This window comes from Apteryx rowi, unplaced genomic scaffold, assembly GCF_003343035.1.
Source record: "Apteryx rowi isolate R43461 unplaced genomic scaffold, aptRow1 scaffold_156, whole genome shotgun sequence".
Lineage (NCBI taxonomy): Eukaryota > Metazoa > Chordata > Aves > Apterygiformes > Apterygidae > Apteryx > Apteryx rowi.
The window spans coordinates 218,303-242,825 of NW_020447819.1; the positions used below are offsets into that span (position 1 = coordinate 218,303).

At 38.6% G+C, this 24,523-nt stretch overlaps 1 protein-coding gene across 2 annotated transcripts in view; it reads right to left on the reverse strand.

Annotated features, from left to right (window-relative positions):
- MTMR10 (myotubularin related protein 10) overlaps nucleotides 1-22,747 on the reverse strand; it is a 39,877-nt gene extending 17,130 nt beyond the window's left edge. Inside the window, exons 1-5 of one of the 2 annotated variants that reach the window (XM_026059379.1) lie at nucleotides 22,640-22,747; nucleotides 21,423-21,483; nucleotides 8,164-8,300; nucleotides 6,590-6,662; nucleotides 3,984-4,126 (exon numbers count right to left, since the gene is read on the reverse strand). In XM_026059379.1, the coding sequence (XP_025915164.1) occupies nucleotides 3,984-4,126; nucleotides 6,590-6,662; nucleotides 8,164-8,300; nucleotides 21,423-21,483; nucleotides 22,640-22,699 (474 nt within the window). In that variant the 5' untranslated portion in view covers nucleotides 22,700-22,747. Of the gene's footprint in view, nucleotides 1-3,983; nucleotides 4,127-6,589; nucleotides 6,663-8,163; nucleotides 8,301-21,422; nucleotides 21,484-22,639 lie in introns of those variants that run through there. The other variant, XM_026059380.1, reaches the window with a different exon arrangement.
- Between the last annotated feature and the right edge of the window lie 1,776 nt (nucleotides 22,748-24,523).

Genomic DNA, 24,523 nt, shown 5'->3' on the forward strand with positions numbered 1-24,523 from the left:
TTTTTTTTTTTAACTTCTTCATGGTAATTTACCCCAAAATATATTCATTCACATCATTTGATGAGTTCTTTCATTTTATTTCTGCTTTAAGATGGAGAAGAAGCTCTAAAAGTTATCATCCACCTATCACATCTATATTCAAGTAAACAAATGAATCTGATTTTCCACATCAGAGTTAACTGCTTTCAGACTTGGATCCTTCCTTGCCCCTACTACCAAAGACAGACACAGAATACTCTCTAGTCTAGTAAAGCAGCTGTATTAGTAAGAGCTATTTTCCATTATGTCCCTGTTCTGCAAATACAGATACTTCCTTAGGGGCAGATTACATCCTTTGTCAACCCCAACATATTCATCAGAATGCTGATGAGTATTTCCATAAACTTCAAGGAATTTTGCATGAAAGAAATTCCATAACTGTATAAAGATCTTTAGTATCTGTCCTCCTTGTAACTATTCCACACATTTAAAGCTCATTTTTAAAATCATAATTCTCAAGGTTTCACATAGTTTCAAATATACATTATAGAAGGAAGGTGGATACTTAGTTTTGACCCAACTGTGCTTAATTCATGGGATGATACACCCTGTATTAACAGGATAACATTTAGTTAGAGAGAAATCTCCCTGTTTGGTTTGTACAGCTGAGGGTACAGTTTGCCAAAGGAAGTTATTTATGATTTATAAAGGACTAACATGCAGGTTTCTTGATTCACAGAACAGGGATTGTAATGCTATCTGAAACATCATTTTCCCTTCTGCTTATTTTAAAACTAACAAGTGAAAAAACTTACTTGAAAAGCATGTTTGAGACTAAATACTTCAGACTTGATTTTAATCGAATGAAAGCTTGCCCAATTCACTGATTACAACAGAAGTGCTGCGTTCTGCAATTTCTCAACCCAGTAACCAGTGGGCACCCTGAAAAACTTTCAAACACCACACATGCACAATTCATCCAGTTCTTTTTTTACTCAGGAGGTCTTCATATTTAGCCCAAAATGAGCATGCAAATTTGTGAGGGAAAAGAAAATAGCTAAGAACTGTTTTGATTTTTCTCCAAGAAGGGACTGGAGGTTGGGCCCCCAATTCAAGAGGAAAGAAGAGAAGCTGGAGAGGGTCCAGTAGAGGGATGCAAAGATGATTAGGGTCCTAAACCACATCTTCTGAAGAGAGGCTGAAGGAGCTGGGCTTGTTTAGTTGTGCAACGATGAGACTAAAGAGTGATCTCATAGCTGCCTACAGCTACCTGGAAGGTAGTTACAAACTTCTCAGTCTTGCCAGATGACATAATAGGCAGCAGCCAAAAATTGCATCTTGGGAGGGTCACGCTGAACATCAGGAAAAGAATTTTCATGAAGGGAAAGTGTGTTCAGTACTGGAACAGGTCACCCAGGGTGGCTTTCAACTCTCCATCCTCAGTGGCTTTCAAGACTCAGCTGGACAAACCCACAGCTGACCTGATCTAGCAGTGGCTACAGTCCCACTCTGAAGAGGAAGCAGGAGTAGGTAGGTGACCTCCAGAGGTCCCCCCACCCAGCATTTCTATGACTCCATGACCAGATCTCTGCGACAGCATTCTGCAGGACAGAGGGTGCCTCTGGAATACCCAAGGAACCGGACACATTCCCTCCCATCAAAACTCAATTATACTTTGGTTTTAAGTCTTAGTCCTCCCTAGAAAAATTATGCACACATAATTATTGCCATGTAGACAGGTACTAATATTTTCATGCACAAATAGTGGGATGTAAACAAACAAACAAAAAAATAAAGGAGGCCTGGCCACCTTTTTTGTTTTTAAACATACAGACAGTCCTGTTAATAGGTACTTCTTGAGGGACAGGCTCAAAAATCGGACAAAAGAATCTTTCAGGAGTGAGGTGCTAGCATGTCAGTTAAATGCAAGAAAGAATAGAATAATTCCATTTAATATGCTGTATAAGACTATTCTACATGTGTTGACCAGTGTCCCAAAATAATTTAAGCAAAATCCTGACAGACAAAAACCTGATCTAACCACCTCATATTCTTATATATTTATATTTTAATGTTAGAAGAATAATGGTATTATGGAAATAGATGTTAACAGAAACTTATCTCCCTTCAGTAAAAGTGTGCTTCTGTAATACACCCAAAGTAGCCTACTTTATGCATCAAAACTGTGATAGCAGCCATAAACATCCACATAGTTGAAAGTAAGATTTGCACAAGTTTTCTTCTACTCTTTCTGGTGAACACATTCTGACATTTGAAAATGGGGACTCTTATGCTGTTTGTCAGCACCAGTACTATCTTTATAAGTATACAGGCTCAGATCTTTTTCAGTCTCTAGAACTAGCTGTTCTTCCTATCAGAGAAAAATCACATCAGACCATACAATTATAAATGCATGAAGAAAGTGCCCTCTTAAAAAGTTTGATTTTTTGCTAGGGAATGCAGTATAGGAAGGGTTAATGAGATGCTGTGTTTGTGCTCTCTTCCTCCCTCCCCCAGGCTAATTACTCTTCTTAGCTGTAACAGCCAATTAGAAACACTTGCTATAAAGATATTGCAGATAGACAGACTGGAGGTTGCTCCAGGGAGATTTCAGAGAAGCTGTGAAAGTGGAATTGACTGCTGAAAGACTGCCAAACATGAAAGAACAGCCAGCTTCTGCCCATGAATCTTATGGAGAAGGTAGTCTCCAGAAAGTGAAAAAATGATGAACTGGGCATCATGCAGGTGACCACAAAAAGACTTAGGTCTGGGCAGACTTTGGTCTTACCGGGCTGAGCTCAAACTTTTTATTGTACAGACAGAGGGGACTCGAGCTCTGTGAGCAAACCGGGTCATTCCTTGTGAAAGCACGGCTATGCCACACCTGACCACAAAGGGCTGCCGCAGAGGTCAGTGGAGTGGTATGCCCAAATAGTGCATCTTCATCTTACCTTACCCCACCGTCTCAGAGCAAGGAGGCTAGTGAGAATCTAGTCACGCAGACTAGCCATATCTGATCAGTAGAAACTTACCTGCACCTTACTAGGTTAAACAACACTGTATTACCTTACTGAGCCTTATGATAAGAACGGTTAAGAGATAGAACTAGAGAAGGAATGAAATTTCTAGGAGTGTACAGACAGAGAAAACTCCTTGTCAAAAGGCATGCTAGTTTATTCCACGATAACGCTGAGAAAAGAGGGCATGACTTTATGCTGCTTATTAGACAAACAGACAGTACTTTTCTGGCCAAGAAGCTCCCTTTCTTTAAGTACTGAAAAGACGAGCGCGATTTTTATATGTTATGGTTTGGGTCTAGGATCCAAAACTCCTTAACATCTGCCTGAAGAAACTGCATCTTTCTATATAAGTGTTTAAAGAAAAAAAAAAAAAAAAAACGTAAAATTCTAACAGAGGGTTCATATGAATAGCCTTGAACTCTCCTTTGTCTCAGTCTTAAAGCAAATCAGTAACTAAAAGCTAGTCAGACAATTCACTATGCAATGCTTGTAAGAAATACATGTAAGACAGCACACTATCTATAGGTAAATTAGGGTTACGACTTTCAGAAAAATGCAAATACCAAACATATTCCACACTGAAATGTTTATCTGTAGCACAGATACTTGTATCTGTGTATCTGTCAGATATACATATCTGTGCATATGTATTGGTGTGTATGTATAGTATCTGTGCAACCTGTTGATTTGATTCCATTCCTTCTGAAGACTTTAGGGTTTTTTTTGTTTTGTTTTTTAAGTACAACAGATACGATACAAGAAATGCATGCTTATCTTATCCACAAAGAAATAAAACATGTAAAATGTTTTTATCTAGTCATTTTAACTCTAAAATCTAGGTATTCTCCTGTAACAGAATGTATATGGTTAGTTTTAAATTTTTTGCCCCTACATCTCTATGAAAACATAAAGCAAAAGTTCCATATTAGCACAGCTCTTGTTACATGTAATTACTACAATGCAAGATCCCATAAAAAGATATACCTTTTTTGCACTTTCAGGACCTGCTTCATCAAAGCGAAATCTGACAATACGGAAGTCTTTGCAATAAATGATTAATTCTGTTGGATTAAATTTAAGTTTTTGATTGGGACCAAGGACCTTCTGCTTCCTCTTGGTGTCATTCACTGTAAAGAAAAGACAAAAATTATTGGACTGTGTCATAAGTATACAACACAACTAGCTCAAACAACAGATAGAGAAGTGCTACTACCTGCAGTTTTTCATTTAATAGTATATTTCATCTACTCGAATTAGGTAGAACATTAATCAATCTTTCTTCAAACAAGTGGCTGAATTACTGATTTCTGTATGCCCAGATTATTTTTACCCATCAACAACAACTTCACAAACCAGGAGTTAATATGTAGTATTGAAAAGAGTAATTTTTGCTCCCAGAGAGTTTGTTGCACATGCTTGCAGTGCCCTTCTGACGTACGGTTTTTGGCAATATGCTGGGTTTTTGGTTTGCTTGTTTGTTTTTTACTTGGATGTATAAAAAAGTGCTTGAGTTAAGACTAAAATTAACCACTTATTTCTTGCATTAAACTCAAGAATGTAAGGTGCAGTAAATTGCCAGGTTGTCTAGACCTGCATAGACAGGCTGTGTCTCCAGGCCTATGCATCTCCTTTTCAAATGGAAAAAGTTAGGTTTTAAAGAATAAGCCTCACAGAAGCCTCAAAGATTTTATTCATGGTAATTAGGAAAGCACATGATTGATTGAATGATTAATTGCTACAACTGACTGCAGATATCTTCTGAATTAAGTTTAAGCACTTCCAGGGAACTTAACACAAGTGTTCCAGGACAAGATGGGACTTAAAGATCTGTGCATTAAGGTCCTCCTTCTCCCTGCAAAAGGATGGAGAGCTAATGGATAGATAAGGAGACAATAACTACTATAAATACTAAGTAGGAGTTTCAATAGTTTATTCTCTTTCTATACTGCAGTTACTTTTCTTAAGGCTTATCAGAAACACTAGCAATTCTTTTTAAAAAGATCTTCTGTACTGTGCCTAGCACCTCTTGTACTCCTGTGCTTCCAGCTAAATCCTGTACGTCCTAACCCTTGAGTAGAAACCTTAACCATGAACTCAAAGACCAAGGGGCACAACTGAAAGGAACAGCTCCTACCTGGTCATTGCATATAAAATATCAATATACCTTCATCTATTCACCTTCAATTAACAACCATTGAACAACCTCTTTTGCAGCTTTGACAAAATTTTCACTGAATTCCTGTTAGCAAGAGCTTATGCGTCAATAAATTTAGGATAAGTCTACATAGAGAAGAACAAAAACTAAGCTGCCCAAGCATGTGGGCAGGAAATACTGCTCTCTCTCTCTCTCTAAAGAGTTTCAAATTTTTAACAAAAAAGCTAAGTAGAAAGGAGTCCTAGACAATTTTTACCATTCTTCTAATGAAACTGCAAATGTTCCTGCTATTTGACAGTTTACTCTGGGGAAACTTGCACAAAAGAATAACCTAGAATCTGTCAGCCCTCAAGTTTCAAAATAAAAGCTATCTGTAGTTTTCAATGTATTAAATGAGAGTTTGCACAAGATGTTAAATGAGAAGTTTGTAACATCACTTTTATAAGCATTTCTGTCTGTACAAAACTGTTGTTAACAGATTTGCAGTAGCATTACTGTTTTGTCACTTCTACCTGGTAATTTTGAAAAGGGGCAACAAATGTCGGCCAATGGCAAGACCATATCACAAAGTCAGTAGGGAGCACCTCTTAATTTAAGAAAAAGTGTCTCTACATAACGTTCTTCCTCAGACACACATTAATCTTTTCAGTCATTACAACCAGCTTCCAGAGTGGAGATGGATTATCAGAAGACTTTGGGCACTGAAAGCTTATCTATACGGAATGATTTAAATTATCTAGAGTCAGAAGGACAAATATTTAACAGCCTTTGGTGTAATCAAATTTGAAGATTTATCAGTTATAAGAAATTCCTAAGTTACAAGATAAAATGCATTCTTTTTAGCAAAAAGGGTGTCCTACAGTATCTTGATAGCAATATAGTGTCTATATGCAGTCCTCTGTTGAGCCACCAAATCAAAAACTAGTTCTTCAAAACAAGTATTTTATAAGTTATTTCTTCAGATTAAGGAGCGTATTGACCCTTGTAGATTTTGAGGACCACTGGATACTAAACTGCTATCAAGTTAGAGACACTGTTTGAAAACTCAAGCACTCATGTTGTGGGATATCCCAGCTATGTGTAAACTGTTTAAGTGATTAAGCTTTTTGCAATCCAGTGTATTTAAGTGGAAGACATTCAGATTATGTTCTGCTAAAAGAGATCTTTCTAGAACACCTGTTGATTCAGTACTGTTAAAGATTTAAAATCAACAAAGACCAACTAAATACACATCTCCTGCACAGCAACTCAAGTTTCAATGAGCTTTTAAGATTTTTAGCCTAACTTCATCAAATTCTTCAGTGTGTGTGGGGGGGAAAGATGAATGATGTTAAACCTTAAGAGTACACAACTCTGCACAACCTAACAAGCAGTTAAAAGCTTTGAATTGAATAATTTTAAAGCCTGTCATCATATTTAACTATTTTTGCCTTACCTGTGACAATCTGCTCAATGCACGTTAGCGGGACATCATGTTCACCAAGAAGAAGGTTTTTATAATGGAATTTCTGAAACACATGAATTCATAGCCAGTAATTGCAGTTCTGTAGTTCTCAGCCAGAAGATATACAGCACAACTTTGAAGAAATTATGATTAAAACCAGGCATGCCTAGACTCTTCTGACTTATGTACAATCCTTGCCTACTCACAGCCAGTTAGAGGTAGAAGCAACAGCTCCCTTGTGTTGGTGAATGCATGCCAAACAGTTTGGAAACCCCAGTGGAGTATGCAAAAAAGAAAAATCATTATTTACACTGAATTTGCTAGCCTTTAAATTGCTGTTAGAAATTCAATACAATCTGAAGTATAATATATATATACTTCCAACTATTAACGTAACTATAGAAAGAATGTGAACTTAGCTTTCACAAGGAAAAACCCAATGCTTTCTTTTAATGTTGTCAGACAGAGCTGAACAGATTAAATATGAAAGCTTGCTCCTCAGTGTTACTATAGACTCCCAATCCAGATGGCTCAGTGTTCTGAATCCATCTTATTCATAATATGCTGCAGGTGGTCACTTAGTGCTTTCATATAGAACGAAGAACTAACAATCTCAACTCCAAGCAGTAAAAACTAGAGCAGAAAAATAATACTGAAAAATAATGAGCTCAAAAAGTAGAAGCCCAGGGCAAACATGCACTTTAAGACAATAGACATTAATTTCACACATTGCTTTTAAAGTAACAAGCTTTCAAATCATTATATTTTTGCTTATTAAAACTAAGTCACTATCAGCAAATTTGATAAACTGTGCAAGTTTTGACAAACTCCTCTCATGGCAAGAATTAATTTTTTGAAGTAGCTTTTGTCAAACTTGCTAACCATTACTGATTAAGCATCTCCACTTTCAGAGTTTTATACACGCCTAATTAATGGAATATTTTTAAACAAAGCTAAAAATGAATGTTAAACAACTTTGAGAATAATATACAACTGACAAGTTGATTTCCAAACTTAGTGCTGTATGCTGTGCTGTTCAAAAACTGCTTAAGGTTATGAATTTTGCATGTCTTGCTTTGACAAAGGCTTGGCCTCTTTTTCCCCTTTTAGTTGTTGCCTCATCTACAATGAAAGCTCATTTCATGGTTACTTTGTCCTCCCCCACTGATGCCAATAAAACTTGGATGCATTAAAGGCTTTACTGATCTGATGCTTGTGTAGTCAAAGGAACATTTGCAATTCTCCTCTTCAAAGAGGAACATGTTTTTATACAATTCCTGCTCAGCCTTCTATTAAATCTTTTCCCAAAGAAGCCTCCATAAACAGTGGTAAATAGAGCTGGCTGTACTTCCATCACAGACTTGCTCTGTTCTGACACTCTCAAATAACGGATGGTAATATCAACACATTCAGAACAGGGCAGTTTAACCTCATCATTGAGCTTTCTTTGTTGTATAAGGCATCATACTTATATCAGTTATGTGAGAGATTTACTGTATTCTATTTAAATCCATTTTATCCATCACATTTGTTGTCATGAGGTACCAATACGAGGAATAACAAACCTGTAACGGCATAGGGTCATCTGTAATAAAGGAAATCTTGAAGTTAGTGCAAACCAATTTGCCCCACAGGTCATATTGACTTGTATCTGTTGCGATGCATTTTCTCACAAAATTGACTTCATTTACCACAATTTCACCTAAAATAGAAAAAGGAGATGTAAAAAGTAACCTATATAAATCATGCAGGTAAAACAATTCTAAGTCTGGTACCTAGAAACCCCTAACTCTTTACATGTTTCAAGTTTTATACAGCTTCTGCCTCAACCTGGAATTTAATGAATGCCATTCTGGGGAAAAAAGAAAACAAACTTTCCAAAATAGACAATATTGTCTAGCAATTAAAAAGAAAAAAAAAATCCTTATACTCAAAAATCAAAGGCCATGATTTTCCACTATTAAAAATTCACTGGCCTGAACAACACTGTTCTTTAAACAAAGGCATATATTCATGCCCTTTAGCTAGCATTTAACTTAACAATACATGGCTATTTCTAGCTTTTAATTATTTTACAGAACTTTATGAAGCTCATGGATTTGGAATGTCAGTCGACATCTAGCTTTCTATTTATTATCAGATATTCAGGCGATTCCGTAAAGGAAGAAAAACAATGAAACACAAACACATTAACCATTCCTAACCATTTCAAAGTTTTTGCCATGACCAGCTAACGAAGGAGGACCAATCACTTCATCATGCAAAACAGAAGTCCTTTAATATATATCTAAAATTTACTCAAACGAAAAAGAAAAATCGTAATTCACCTGGGACAAGCTATGAAATAAAAAAAGCATACAAGCAAATGAGACTTAGAATCATTAAAAACAATAAATTACTGTGTATAAAGCTGCTTTTTAGTTCCACAATGGAAGTTTCTGGAAGCTAAATAGCAACTTCATTCTTACATCAGCAAATAAATTTGGTCATTTACTTTATTCCTGTATAATGCTATTGCTTCTGTTGTCAGACCAACTAATTTCTTCTGCTACTGACTACCACTAATAATGGACATGTGTTCAAGAAAAACATAATTTTGTACCAGCTTTTTGTTTTGTTTTTAAAACAAAGACTAAACACTGCTAAAGACTAATTTGCTCATAACAGTTTTGACACAGTTAGTCCCAGTTTCCTGAAATATCACCTCAGTGTCCCCAGTGCTTTGCAAGGAAACACTCAGGTCTTCGGGCAACTTTACTAATGGCAGAAATCAGTTACTTGCCTACTCCAGCTCTGAACCACCCTGCCACCTCCCTCCTGCTCTAAGGGCAGTTTGCATCCCAGGATTTCCCTAGTGCGGCTCTTGCTGTACCCAAGTTACCATCGCATTCACAGAACCCTTTGCACCCCAATGCGTAACTACGCATCAGCCTGGAAGTCACTGAGAGCAGCAGAATTTCTGCTCTTCATTCATTTGGGCTAAACTACAAAAATTTCTTCAACTAACTATGGCCTTCGGCTGGCAGAACTACCCTGAGTATTTTGTGCAGGTTGTGAGGTCCCTGCACAATCAGAGGATGTAGGGGGACAAAACTAGTCGCACCGACTATCATGGTTATCATATACATGCATCATCCAGTCTACACCAGAAGTGGGAAGAGTTGTGAACATGCTCTACTGATAATAGACTGAGATTTGCTGAACCTCAAAAATCTTCTCTCATGTATTTCTAAACCATGGTTAAATAAGTCTTTGAATTGAAGAGAGAGAGAGAAAAAAAAAGACAACTTCAGTATAAATAGTTAAAGTTCAACCAAGTTAACAGAGATTGAAAACAGTGTCTTATAATGGGGTACATGAGAGTCACAAGGCCTACTTCTGTTAAACATTACAATTAAAACATTTCAATATTTTTAGCAGAGTCTGGCCTGAAATGTCCTATTGCCCAGCATTTTTTCTAATAAGCTATTTACTTAAATAACTTCAAAAGCACAAACTGCGTATTTAAATAATTCTGTCTCACAGTTGTTGTTAATCTTCAACTATTCAATGCCAAATTCGGTTGCATTCAGTCCACCAAGCTTCCCCTCTCCACAAGTCAGTTTTTCCAAACCTGACTAGCTTTTATTCTTCCCTCTCTCAATACCTCTGATTTACCACCGTATTTCAAATAAAAGTTACGGAGAGCCAAATACACCATAAAGTGCACACCTGTCATATATAGGTTTTTTTTTATTACAACATTCTCTTATCTGCTGTCAAATGAAATATTTTTATTATTATACAGGAGACACTCTTGCTAAAAGTACAAAATATTACAACCAAAATATTTCAGAACTTCATGTCTTTGATGTTATAAAACTGTAGCGAAATAAGAGATCCATTACCGCTCTCACGCAAACTTCTTTAAGTTGAATCGACTACAGATTAAAACATAGGCCTGCTAGGTCACCCTCTTCACCAAAACCAGTCCTTTTTACTTCTTTCCTCTGTTCCTCATAATTGTGTAGCTACACTATAACATGTTAACACTAATCCTATTTTAGTGCAATTCCATTTAGTCTCGCTTCATCTAACACAAACACATGCTGGATTTTTTGACCCGGCTTGCATCTTCTGCCTTGCGCTCAGGTTTATGCCCCTAACATAGAACCGTCAGTTTTGAACCTAAGTATTATAAGATGACTAGACAGGGAGTGTACGCATACTGATTTCAGCTGTTAAATATATTTACAACAAAGCAGGAGAAAGTTTGCAATGCAAATTTAACAGATGCAGTTTTTGAGAGACTCTATCCAAAATGGACTTTTTTTTTTAATAGCAGGTTTGGAATTTTTTATTGAGACATAACTTTCATTCCTCTTTTGCATATGTATAATAAGCAATATAAAAAGGAGCAAATCTTCCAAACTTAAGACAAATTTAGGAAAGTAGCAACATAACATACATAAATTTAGGAAAGTAGCAAATAACATACATAAGGAGTTCTGGTTGGCCTTGGAAAGTTTTGTGATGAAACCTGATTGTATTTGTAGTTCAGTAGGTGATTTTTCTGTACAAGTGTCAACAACTGAGCTATTCAGAGATATTACACTGCACTTTTTTACAATGTAGCTGCTGCTTTTTTCCAGTAAACAGTCACAAGCTGTTCCAGACACGGAACAGCAGTCAACACTTCCATGTGACTCGAACAGTCAAAGAGTGATCTCAGGAGACAAGAGCAGTTTGTTTAAACTCTGACAGGAAACCAGAAGAAAAATTACAGGTTGCCACCCTATATATAAATTCTAATCATGTTTAACAAAAATATTCCTACACTGAATACATGAATCACAGAAATAACATGAGACCAAAGCATCTATCCAGTTAATATTCCTTCTATTTTGAAAACACAGCTTCAGGAACTGACACACTTCAGAAAAGTCTGCTAAACCTTCCAAAAGCACATGTAATTTGACTCCTTTATACTTTGGATGTTAAGAAAGTTCATGGTATATTGTATAGCTAAGGCACTAATGATACACAATCCACTACAATCCAGAGAAAATTCAGGAAGCAGAGCCAAGCATGCAGCCGGCAACAGCACACGGGCTCAACTGAAAAAGCCGAAACCAGCGGTCAGTAGGTATCACTGCTGCTGCGTAGCAGCACCAAAACCAATTTTGTCTCTCCAGCTTTGAGTCAGACTAAGTGAGCTTGGCCTAGGGCTCAGGGTGATTTTATCTGCAAAATTTGAAAATACTATCCCTAATCAGTAACATCCTAAAATAAAAGATGTTCTGCATCTTTTTGCCTACTGAACAGTGTTTTTGTCATTTATGGTGCCATGCAACATAGAATCAAGTTTAATTTCTTTGTTTTATCATAGCAAGGTAGCCTAGAACAAACAAGAATGTCTTAAAGATAAATACGGCTCCCTCTCCATCTGGAAAACTCATTTGTAGCTTATTATCAGTAACTGCAGATCTAATAATCTGCATACAGGCAGAACTTTGTGTACATAGACACAGTCTCAAAGAGATTTTCTGAGCTGTTTTGTGTATTCCGTCTCAGTTTAACAAATATTTATTATCGGTAACAGGGCAATCAGACAATAAGTCAATTTGAGAGATTCTGAACAAACTAAGCAAAAGCTGCAAGGATTAGCAATGCAATAGGACTAATACTTGGAAATTCCTGCATCTATTGTAGAGATGAGAGGCTGGATACTTTACAGCAGTAAGAGATGCATAAGCTATCCTCTTTTGCCTACATATCCAGATCTCATGTTTGGCATTTTAGGATTCTGTACTATCATAGCTCAAAATTCAAGAGACTCAACAAAGAAGAGACTTCAAGTAATTTCCAGGCTTTCAGTTGCTCACTGAAGCAGCTGCCAAACCCTTCCATCTAAAACAGCTTCTAGTACAGTTTTTCTACCCATGAATACAGAAGGAATATAGCAGAACAGCACGTTTTAAGACTTAAATTTTCAGGGACTAAGGTTGCTTGAATGAAGTCTAGGACCACGACCTTATTAATGCATGAGATGAAACAGACTGAACAGTATTTAACAGATTTAACAATACTGATTGAATACAGAAACGTTGCATGATAAAATAAAGTATTTGGGCACCCCGGTTTAAAAGACAACATTAAAAAAAACACAGTATAAATGTGTGTGCTTGTATGCACATACGGTAGAGAAGGTGTATGATACATTGCTAGCATATGGTATTTCTAGCACATTAAGAACCTGATACATGCTGGATGCAAATAATGCCTGAAATCAGACTTCATAAATGAATAATACAAATCTTACAGGCTCAAGAAGCTTGCAGGAGCCCAAAATATTGGTTAGAGATCTTTTTAATGCTATACTAGAAGCATAAGAACCGATTTATTAGGATAAACTTTCCTTAACTAACATGGAAGTTATAAATCAAAAACTGAAGATGACATTTAATAGACTTAAGGACACCAGAGGTAGTAAGTACTTTAGGTATGCAGTCATATAATTCCCACCTAAATTAATAAAAACCTCACTCCTGAATACTCCTAGGAAACTAACCCCTGTTGCTCATTCACTAATGCTGGCAGTAATTATAGTCAATTAAGACAACAGAAAAAGTTTGTTTGTGTGAAAGATAAGGAGTCTAAAAAGTTCACAAAACACAAGCCAAAGTTAATTCAAGCTGCCATTTAACAATTAAAAATATGCTTTAATCAGTTCACTTATTTGGACAGATCTAAGATAGTCTAAAACTGTTCCAAAATGATTGGCAAATACTAAATTAAATTTTCTAAAGTTCTGTGTGTTTTCAAAAAAGCTTCATTACTAAGTAACTGAAATCTAGAGCATCTTCAATCATTTAGTTGTCCTTTTTCTAGCTGTTCTCTTCTAGCTAAAGAATACCAAAATAGTGTGGGTTTATTAGTATGCTCTAAGCATTTAGATGTAAATGTCTCTAACCCACTTCTAAATGAATCTTCTGTTCAGTGTGCTTAACCACTTTCATAATCAAAAGAAAAAAGTACTTGTAAGCTTAAAAAAAAAATTCATGAGCTCTTACAACGTATTTAAGATACTGTAAAGACAAAAAAAGTGCACACTATTATAGATACTACCCATATTTCCCCCTGCCACTATTCGCCAGTATCTCTGCAATTAGTTAGAAAATAATCTTTGTTTAACGTTTCTGTACATCTATACAAACTGACAAGGAAAGAACATTTTCCAGAAGGACACCTCAATACAGTGACTGGAGAATGAAAAACAATTCTGATATATTAAGTTTGCATCAATTTTTAATGGAAGAAGCTGGGGTTTCTCTCAAAAAAACCATTCCCACCATAGTTTGGAGGGTGGTGTGTTTTAAATACATAGTATCAAAAAAGTTTACTTTCCCAAACTGATTAGAAATATTGTAATCAATTCTCTCACATATTCATATTATACAATTTCTGCAGTGCTGAAGGTACAAAAAAAGAGCATAGCAAGAGCTTCGCAAAATGGTAGAAACACTGATTACAAAAAAAGAGAGCATAAAAAGTAAAGACTTGGTAGAAGTCTTAGAAGAACTATTCTTTTCCCATGTACTAGATCAAGATTAAAAAGGGCATTTGTCCAATAATGGCTAATATTTGTGAACCTTGCAAAATAAAATGACTGTAAGAGCAATCTAAGTCAGTGTTGCTTTTCTGAATGCGGTCAGACGCTCAGTAAGAACTTCCTGCACCCTCACCCCCCAAAAACGTGGCTAAGGATGCAAGGACAGAGCCAGGCCGCCACCTGGAGCTGGAGTAGTAAGAAGGGGGCATCTATCCATTATGAGGATGGCTCTCATTAGCAACCAGAGCCAAAGCAAAGCATCACAGCAGATAAATATACGAGCATGTTTACAGTTGCCTTAATCCAGCATAAGCGTGTATCACCACTAAAACGAGAACAGCTCCACATTCAACATTCATTCGCACCTCAACCCTTGTGCCGGCACCAGTATTCATGAAAACCACTATTAGTCTGATCACAGAACTGATCCAGTTGAAAATTAATCTAACAATATAGTCTTCCTTTTTTTTCCTTTTTTTTTTTTTTGGTCAGTCCTGGTTTCAGCAGGGACGGCTTTCTCAAAACCTGGCTTGTCCTATGGCTGCACAAACAAGTGCCAGCACAAAGCAGGCAATAGAAACATGCACCTGTGAGGAGGCAAAAGGGAGGAGTAGGACTGATACCCTCGGCATTAGTACAGATTTTTAGGCTGAATCAAAGTAACCCTATCATCAAAACCCCCCAAAAGAAAGTTTTTACCAATGATTTGGTCAGAGTTCAGTACATGAACAGCAGAGAAGCCAGTGAGGAAGGAGGATGTTTTGTGTTTTCCATATTTTTAGTCTGGCTACATAAACTAAAGATTCCCAAAGCCTGACTCTGCCTAAACAGTATAATGGTAACAATTCGAGATAATTGTGGTTTCCAGTCAGCTATTTTATAACTATGTCACAAATAAAAGTTATAAATGCTGTTCTGAACTTGTAACATACCTACTGGGTACAGTGCAAAACACTCGGGTTTGGCTTTAAAAAAAAAATCAATATGGAAACATGTGCTCCTTAGAAATTAGGTCTCTGAAGACTTATTTCATTGGAAGTAAACATAATTGCCTGAAGACCACAAAACCCCAGTAGTTTATTCAGCTGACAATTCAAAATTTACACTAACATTTTATTCCCTTTCTTGACTTTAATGACTTGTGGCATTAAATCCATGTGGGACATAGTAGACAGGAACCAATTATTTTAGAACTGTTTTGCAAAATGCACGTGGACAAACATTAAAATATTTAATTTTAAAGTATGTTCAACCTTCCACCTTTTAGGAATGATTTCTATATTGCCCTACAGCTAAACTAGCTCAAAGAGAAAAGAATTTCTGTAGATATTTACAAACACCTGAAATATTTTACTAATCAGAAACTTCATGAAATACATGGAAGGCAGAATAAACTGCCTCCATAAGTAAACTCCACTTTACGTATCTGGAACTTAGATTTTACATGCAGACTGCCTTAGTAGTACTTATGTCATGTCAATCCTTAATTAAAAAAAAAAGGGGGGGGGGGAACAAAACAAGTAATTAACTGAACCCAATGCATGCCTGAAAATCTACTTTGAGTCAAACAAACAAAAAAGCTATAATAGTAAAGGGCATTTACTCTATACTTACTGTAAGCAATGCCTCACTTATTCTAAATATAAGTCAAATGCTTGGTTTGCTTTTAAGCTTCTTGCAGTATGAAATACCAGTCTGTAGAAAGTTGCAAAAACAACCTGAAAGCTGCATCTAGAATTTGAAACTCTCCCAATTTATGAAATAAAAATTTTGGTAATTCTTGTTATGAAGTCTTTAAAAAAAACTACATTAAAAAACATTAGGGGATTTATTATTTTCCAAATAAGAATCCAGCCATTCCAAAAAGGTGAATATAACTTTATACTCATGCATGGCACTGATTCCTGAAGAAAACTTGTAATCATAAAAGTAAAAAAGTTAGCATGCAACGCTAGACAAGTGTAATAGCACTGTCATTTCAAGTTTTCTGCTTTGCTATTACACTTGTCTAGCGTTGCATGCTAACTTTTTTACTTTTATGATTATAATTTTTGAATAAAAAGCTTGATGTAGAAAAAAGCCCCAAACCCTGCAATATGATGTCTTAATCAGCTGCACAATGAACAAGAGAGCCTTGGCTAGCAAACCACAATGCTAGAAACGATAACCAGCAACAGAGTATATTTTGAAAACAATCAGAAACTGATTTTATACAAGTTTAATTTAGTTGTCAGTAGTGATATACCATCACTACTCACCACCACCAGATGAATACACTTCACAGATCAAGCAGTACATATTTGAATATCAACTCAAGAAAAACAGACCTGACAAGTCTCTGGGGTTACACATCAAGCTCACTAACCTGTTCGTACTTTTTACCCCCCATCAGTGCTGGAACCTCCTTCATTCACACCAAGACACCCTGACCTCCCCACCCCAGCTCCGGGATCCCACATAGCAAGTGGAACTGCCAGGAAAGAGGCCCAGGGGTGCAGAACAGTCAGGAGTGAACACACCTGGGGTACTGCACTCAAGGGTGCCTCACCAAAAGGTGTGCTTTCCTTCTCCTATCACAAGATGTGTTGCAGCTGCTCTGGAACACACAGTTTAAGGTACTAATGTTTGGCAAAACACGAAAAAAAACCATCTAGACAAAGGAGGACTGGGAGCTACTTCAGAGAATCAGACACTTCTAAGAGACTAAAGTTTTCCTTAACATATCCTTAACACCACCCTCCCTGCCCAGATTTCTAGATCCAGTTGTGTATCAAAGCACGCATGTACACAAAAAGAAAAACAAAAAACAGCAGGTGGTGGCACCAATTAGATTGGCATTATTAGATCCATAACAAATATATATATATGGTGGCAAATCTTGAAGACTACATGTGATTCCACCCAACAAGAACACAGCACAACTGGAAAATGTTCAGAGATGATCAAAAGGATGATCACAGGTAAGAAAGACTTCCTTTTTGGGATAAACTCAGATGGTTAATCCAAAGGGAAGCAAAACAGAGGGGGTTAGTGACATAGGTCTTAAAATCATGACTGGCACAGAATGGGAGAACAGGGCTTGACCTTCACTATGTCATACAAGAACTAGGATGTATCCAAAGAAACTAGATGGTGTAGGTCCAGAACAAACAAAGAAAGGTAGTTTGTAACAGCATGTAATTACATTGCTGAAGTCCTCACCAGATGAAGTTCTGGGTGCTAAAAATTCACATGGTACAGAAAGCAACCAGATAAATTAACATGAGAAAAACCAGCAAAAGGAATTACAAAGATAGCACTGTCTCCATGATGATCTGTAACTCCTCTACATTACTTCACTCTAAAAGTCCCCATGCCACAAGTTGAAGGAAGCTGGGAGAGCAGAACGAGCAGCTGAGGGCTGCTTGCCCTGCTCTTTCTTCCTCCCACGTGCCTGCTGCTGGCCCTGTCAGTGAGAAGAGACATCTGACCCTGCGCGGCCATTCTGTTTACAAAGCCACTGTGGCTATGATCCCGCACCACCGATGTCGCTGAAAGTTGACTTCTGCAGAACTAGCACCAGACCACAAGGTGTGGTGCAGACACAAGAGAAACAACAACTTTGCAACAGGAGATCAACAATATTCTGTTAACTTGCCCTAACGTGAGCAGGTCTTGACGATTAAAAAGAAGTCTGATCTTATTCAGTGTACTTTTATAATTTTACTGTACAAACTTTTAAAAATGACTCAACTGTATTTTCTAGTTGGTCTGTAAAAACTTACAGGTAAGAACTATTAATTTAATCATTCAGTAGATCAGTATACAGAGCAACATGTTATTACATAATTACTACAAACAGTACTAAGGTTCAGGAGGAACAATCCTTTTCTCACACTTACTCAGACTGTCCCAGGATTTACACAACCTCCTGCAGAACATTGTACGTGAGCACCTGCGAGGACCTTTTCCACTCATCTTGCCTGCACCATAGTGCTACACTGCCTTCAGTACGGACACTGGGTGGGTTCATTATCCACCTGTGTATTGCCATTCAAACAAAAAATATACATAGTACTATATTCCAGTTATGTTATACATTTTTTTGAATGCTTCAGTTGATGTCTCAAAAACGCTACAGATGATGTTGTGGAAAAAAAATAATGCAACTCTTTGGAAACTTACAATTACTTATTAGGAAAATATACTCCTTTAAGTTTTAGTTTAGTATCAACAGTGTTAAATTAAGCATAAAACTTCAGTTTCGTTCTCCCCTAACATAAACAAGCTAATTTCCTATTAACCAGGCATGTCACTCTGATGGACTGACTGCTAGACTGCTTCCTGTTTCCTCTATTTTTCCTTTTTGGTATGTTCATAAAACTAGCTAGGCAAACAAATAAAGCAAAATAAATAAATAAATAAATAAAGGTGAAACTGTTGTACAGGCCAACTCTTCAACTAAATCTGCAAAATCCTTTATCAAGGAGCTGGACTAGAAGAGCAACATTGCAGAATGAAAAACTCCATCTTAGAACTATACCATGAGTTTTGAAATGAAAATATACTGAATTCTATAAAATTATTTGCTTTTCACTATTACAATACCAGTGTTGGAACTACACCTATGTTTTTTACTTGCTTTATGTGATACTTGTTGCTTTTCTTAAAGCCACACCCTACTCAGGGCACACAGCTGCATGAGAATATAGGGTTTTGTTCAAAAAGCTTAGAAGATGTGTCTCTATTCCTCCGGGCTGCAGAGGAAGCTTTGAAAATAAATTCTACAGGTTAAAAGTTGATGACAATGTAAATTTTATAATTTAATTTTATTTTTAATAAATATCTCATTTGGGGACCTGACTCATTATTTCTATGCCTGGAAATCCCTTTTCTAACCTCCATTGCACAAAAATAAGAGTCAGACAGTAGGGTTATTTAGCTAGTGTCCTACTTTGGAATTTCAGTTTTTAGTAAACTACTCCTTCAAAACAATTATATTTTAGGTATCAGAAGCTTCATACAGATATCTGCAGTTTTTGCAAATTACCAGTCAGTAACTACTTGTGCTTAAATAATTTCTTTCCAAAAGAACCCCTTAAAAACTCCACCAACTAAACACTTTTCAGCCACTGAGGTTTAACTCTGTTTCTGAGAGCAAAAAGCAACTTCATGCAGCTACTAAGGACAGGATATTAGGAATACCATACTCAAACTGTACATGCAGGGGAGTGCAAGTCAGCCATAAAGTAATTAAATGAACTGGAATCTGGCCAGAAACTTCGGTTATGACAAATCCAAAAGCCAGTCTATCTAACAGAACAACGTGTACTTGTTTATATGCTTTTCCAATGCACCATTTGATGACAGAAGCAAAAAAAATGCATTTAAGCTGGTGTTTAAACAGGAAGAGTTTCATTTAAGTCATTTAAAATAAGCATTTTCTATATTTCCCCCCACCCTCATTCAGATGGGGACTTACAAAAATTGAAATATTTTGCCAGAGCTATTCTGTAACTGGATGGAGGGATGAATTTTATCAGGAAATAATTCAAAATAGCACCCGAGAGTGATATGAAGGCAGAAGTTTAATACTAGTCTGAGTCGCATTCTTTCAATCACTTTCTATATAACCTATGGCAATTTCCTTTACAAATGCCCCTAAAGCCACCAAACGCCAATTTTAAAGATAATACAGATAAGGAAAATGAGAAATGATACAAACCTAGAATAAATACAAGCCAGTTGAGAAAGAAAACTCAGTCAGCACTGTTTTAAGTTTACTTCGGGGTTTCACAAAGTAAGAATAATAACACAGCTAAATGTTACTGCACATAAGTTGTTTTGTGTAACTGCTCATGTGCATGTCCCACAGAAAAGGCGAGATGCGCTACACTTCAAAAAAAGCGATCTCATACTGCCTTCCATTTATTGTGGGATGTATCAGAGAAGAACATGCAGTCACTTCCTTGTGAGTCAAAGACCTTGGATGAATAATAACTGTGACATAACCAATAAGATGCCAAGTGGTAAGCAGAAGGTTTACAAGCATAAAAATGTAAGTATTTCTAATATTAAACAGCCATAGCAATGTATTTCAGGGTATTTATGCCTCAAACAGAAGCCATATTATTTTATTTCATTAGAAGGGTCAGTCAGTCAGTATCTACTCTTTCAGTACAACCTCTTCTTTTCCTCAAGATTTCAGCCTCTTCAGCTTAAGGTATCTCACTGGACCACACCACACCAATTAGTACTGCTTAATTAACAACAGTCCAATATGAAGCAGTATGGAAAATAATTAATTTTGAAGAATAACTTAATCTTAGACAACATCTTTAAACTTAGACAATATAGCAATAGCTTCTGACATTAGTGTATCTACATACATTTTTGATAATATACAAGCAAAATTACAAGAAAAAAATGCATTTTCCAGTTGTTTTAAACTCAAAGTAACACATAGAAATGCCAAGCTTTGGAGTTGGCCTAACTTACTACTGTGGCGTACAGTTTGTGACTAAAGTAATACTGAGAACAGTAGAATGTTCTTTTGGTACCTGAAAAAGGCTTTCACAAATCCTCATTTACCGAACCTCCTGGCTGAACCAAAGATTTTATTTCTTACTTAAAATGTGGAAGAGAAGTCAAGGACGTGTTAGACTTATATACGTATATAATTATGAACAGTGATTAAAAATACACATTGCTTTTCTAATCCATGCATTAAAAAGACTATTCTGCATAGGTTTCAAGACACTTACAGTTTCCAAAATTACAGAACAGCTGAGTATTGAATAAGAGAAAATGAATAAAGATAGCATTAAAAGTCTTCCAATACAGTAGTCAATTATGCCTACTTAGTGGAAGTTCTATAAATATTTTCCTTTAAAATAACAGAAGACTGCAACACAGGCTATGTGAGTGGGTTCTGCACAGATGTAAAGTTCTGCCTATCTGGCAAAGATGTAATTTTTAATAGATAGGCTTCCAGAAGGTGTCACAGAAGCTACAAAATGTACAGTGGTTCCCTGTTTCAAATATACAATAAAACTAAGACATTATTCTACACATACTAACCCATTACATGGGAGAAACTACCTACACATTTATTTAGTCTTTTAGATTTAGGTAAAAAGGTTAGAACAGAAAAATAGGGAGAGCAATTTGCAAACTAACAATTCTATTAGAATAAACAGAAGAATTAAATATATCTCAGTTTAGATATCTGTCAAGTCCCACATTTATATTTACCTGGCAAAAGTACTGGTTCCAGTTTTTTAATCCTGGGTTCTGAAACTATATGATCGTCAGCCTGGAGGAAAGATTAAAAAAAAAAATTTGCTTAAGAACTACAAGTTTACAATCGGACACAAGTCTGATCTATTTGGGCAAAGGAGAAAGTTCTTTTAACTTAAAAGAGATAATTTCAAAGAAATAGGATCCAACTGTACCAATAATTTGATGTAATCATACCAGTATTTTTGCGTGCATTTAGCTTTGCACCAAATGAATGGTACGGTATTTTAAGTGCTAAAGTTTAGCTAATTGCATAACCTAGGGTATAACAAGTCACAGACCAAATGAAAAGCAGTTCAGCTTGACATTCTGTAAAGGCTTGGGTCCTACAGCAAGATTTATATAGATATAAAACACAAAACTCTCTACTGATTTTTAACATGTATGACTTTCCCCACGAGAAAAATTTCTGAAGACCAAGGCCTAGGTACACTTGCAATGCCTACTTGCATTTTAATTCCAGACCTTTAAAAACACACATGCACACAAAAAAAACTTACTTCTATAAAAAGATCAGAACCTTCAGTGAAATAACCTTAATGCTTATGGTTCCCATAGTAACAGTGATATCATCACTTCCCAGAACTAAAAATACCCAGAAATACATTTCATTGACATTTCACTTCCACCCAGAGGGGGGGAAAAAAAAAGACAATGGGTCAACCTGTCAAATATGTTGCTATAGGGGCATCCACCTTCTACTAGGGCCTACTTGTAAGCCTAAAAAAGTAAAAAGAACCACATTCTGCCAAATGCAGAAGTGCACATCCAGATCACAACAAAAAACCCTAGCCAGACCCGATCTTCACGTTTATGCCACCAGGCGAGTACTGAAAACGAAACGACGGCCACGACGAGAGGTTAACCACCGGCACAGCGGGGGAGGCCGGGCCGCCTCTCCCCAGAGGGCCCCGGCGGGGCGGCCCGGGCCGCGCGAGGCCACAGCACCTGCAGCGCGGTTCCAGCTCCCCGAGGCGACCTCACAGGGCGGGTTTAACCCGTCCGCGGCGGCGCCCCGGGGAAGCCCCGCTCCCCGGGGGCTCAGGGCGGCCGCCACACGCGTCCCCGGGAGGGCGCCGAGCCGAGCCGCCGGCTCCGCGCAGGTGCCGCGGGCAGGCCGGGAAGCGTCGGGTCGGGTCGGGCCGGGCCGGGCCGGGGGGCGGCGGCGTTACCTGCGGCAGCGGCAGAAGGTAGGACCTGAAGGTGGGTTTGGGCTGCTTGAGGGAAAACATCGCGGCCGCCGGCGGGCGGGCCGCTCCCGCGGGGCAGGTGTCGGGGCCGCCGCGCCCGCGGCTCCGAGCGGCGCCCGCAGCCACCCGCCCGCGCTCCAGTCACACGGCGGCGGAGGCGGCGGCGGCCGCGGCCCCGGCGGGCGGCGGCGGAGGCGGCCCCAGCGCACCCCCCTTCCCCAAGGGAGGAGTCAGCGGCCTGGGCAGGCCCGGCCTGGGGCTGCCCCAGCCCCTCATGGAGGCCCCGCGGCTCCCCCCGCCTCCCCGCGGCTCCCCCCGCCTCCCGGCGCCGCGGCTGCCTACGGCCGGCGGCGGGCGGCGAGCGGCGGCGGGCCGAGGCGGGCCGAGGCGGACGCCACTGGGGCGGCCATGTTGGGGGGAGCATAGGGCGGGGGGGAGCCGGATTGGTACGGCGGCGCGCAGGGGCCAAGCGGCCGCGGGGGCGCCGCCGCGGCGCGGGGCCGTTAGGCAGCGCGTGGCGGGGGGGCGCCGGGCCCCGCCCAACGGCCGCCGGGGCGCGCGGCGGGGCGGCCTCACAGTGCGGCCGCGCGCGGCCGTTGCGGGAGGCGTCGCCGCGGCCCGGCGGCGTTTCGATCGCGCTGGGCGCTGGCAGCGGGGCGTTTCGGGGTCACTTCCTCGTGCGGCGTCTCCAAACGCCAGGATCAGTTCCAACACAACTGCCACACAGCTGAGGAACGAGGCAGGAAAAGAATAAAAATCTCTTCAAAGAAATTTTTATGCAGTGTTGCAAGCCAAATTAACTTGAATCACTTTCTCCCATCAGCTAAGTAATAATTACTCAGGAATATTTCTCAATGTTACAGGTTACAATACGTTAAAGAAGTTTACCAGTGTATTTGTTCTGTGCAATTACAAGCCTCACAACGTCACAAAATAAACAATATGACACGTCTGAGCATACAGTATCGGTAGTATTCACGTCTAGCATTTTCAAAGAACTGTGTGACCCTTTCACTCCCTACGCTGTTAAAATTCATGAACTGGATGTTTTGTCCATTTGTAACGTGACAAAAATTAATTACCGAGGAGGCTGAATAGCTTGCCCCAGGCTGCGCGGCACGGTGTGGGCTAGCCGTGAGTGGACTGCTGCTGCACAGTGCTCCGTCTGTTGTGTCTCTCTTTGGGCTTGGCTGTGGAGAAATGTGACTAACAGTATTTATTGTCTGATCCTGACTTAGCAAGCAGTCAGAACCGTGCTGCATCACTGGGAAACTGGCACCAGCCTCTGAAAGATTTAATTGCCAATTCTGGTTAAAAAAAAAAAAAAAAGAGGCAGACTGGTTTGCTCACTGGTTAATCTGTTAACTCTTACATCAGGTAAAATAGTTTAAATAGTTTCTGAATTGCTTTTTTATACCCCTCAATCAATAATCAGGAATTTGAAGCAGAACAAGTATTATGCTTTCTTACAGCTCTTGTATTCTGTAATATGAATTTGTACAATATTATAAATGAAATGGCAAAGATCACAGTCATGTGTTATAAAAGGATAAACATTTACATTTAAATATAACAAATCCAAACAGTGTAACATAGCAAATGTGAGGCACACAAAAATAGCAAAGATAATCTTACCCACTTCCTGCAGTAGCACTTACAGTCAACCCTGTTATTTTTGACCGGACTGACAGGGGTTTAGGTTACAAAACCTTAATGGTTCTGAGACACCTCCCTCACCACACTGTCTGGAGATGAGGGAGGTGGACTTTGCCCCAGACCCCCCACGACATGCCAGGACCACATGGATCCTATCACTCCCTCAGCATAGCCTCCGGACAGCTGGCTAGAAATCCTCTCTCGTACTGG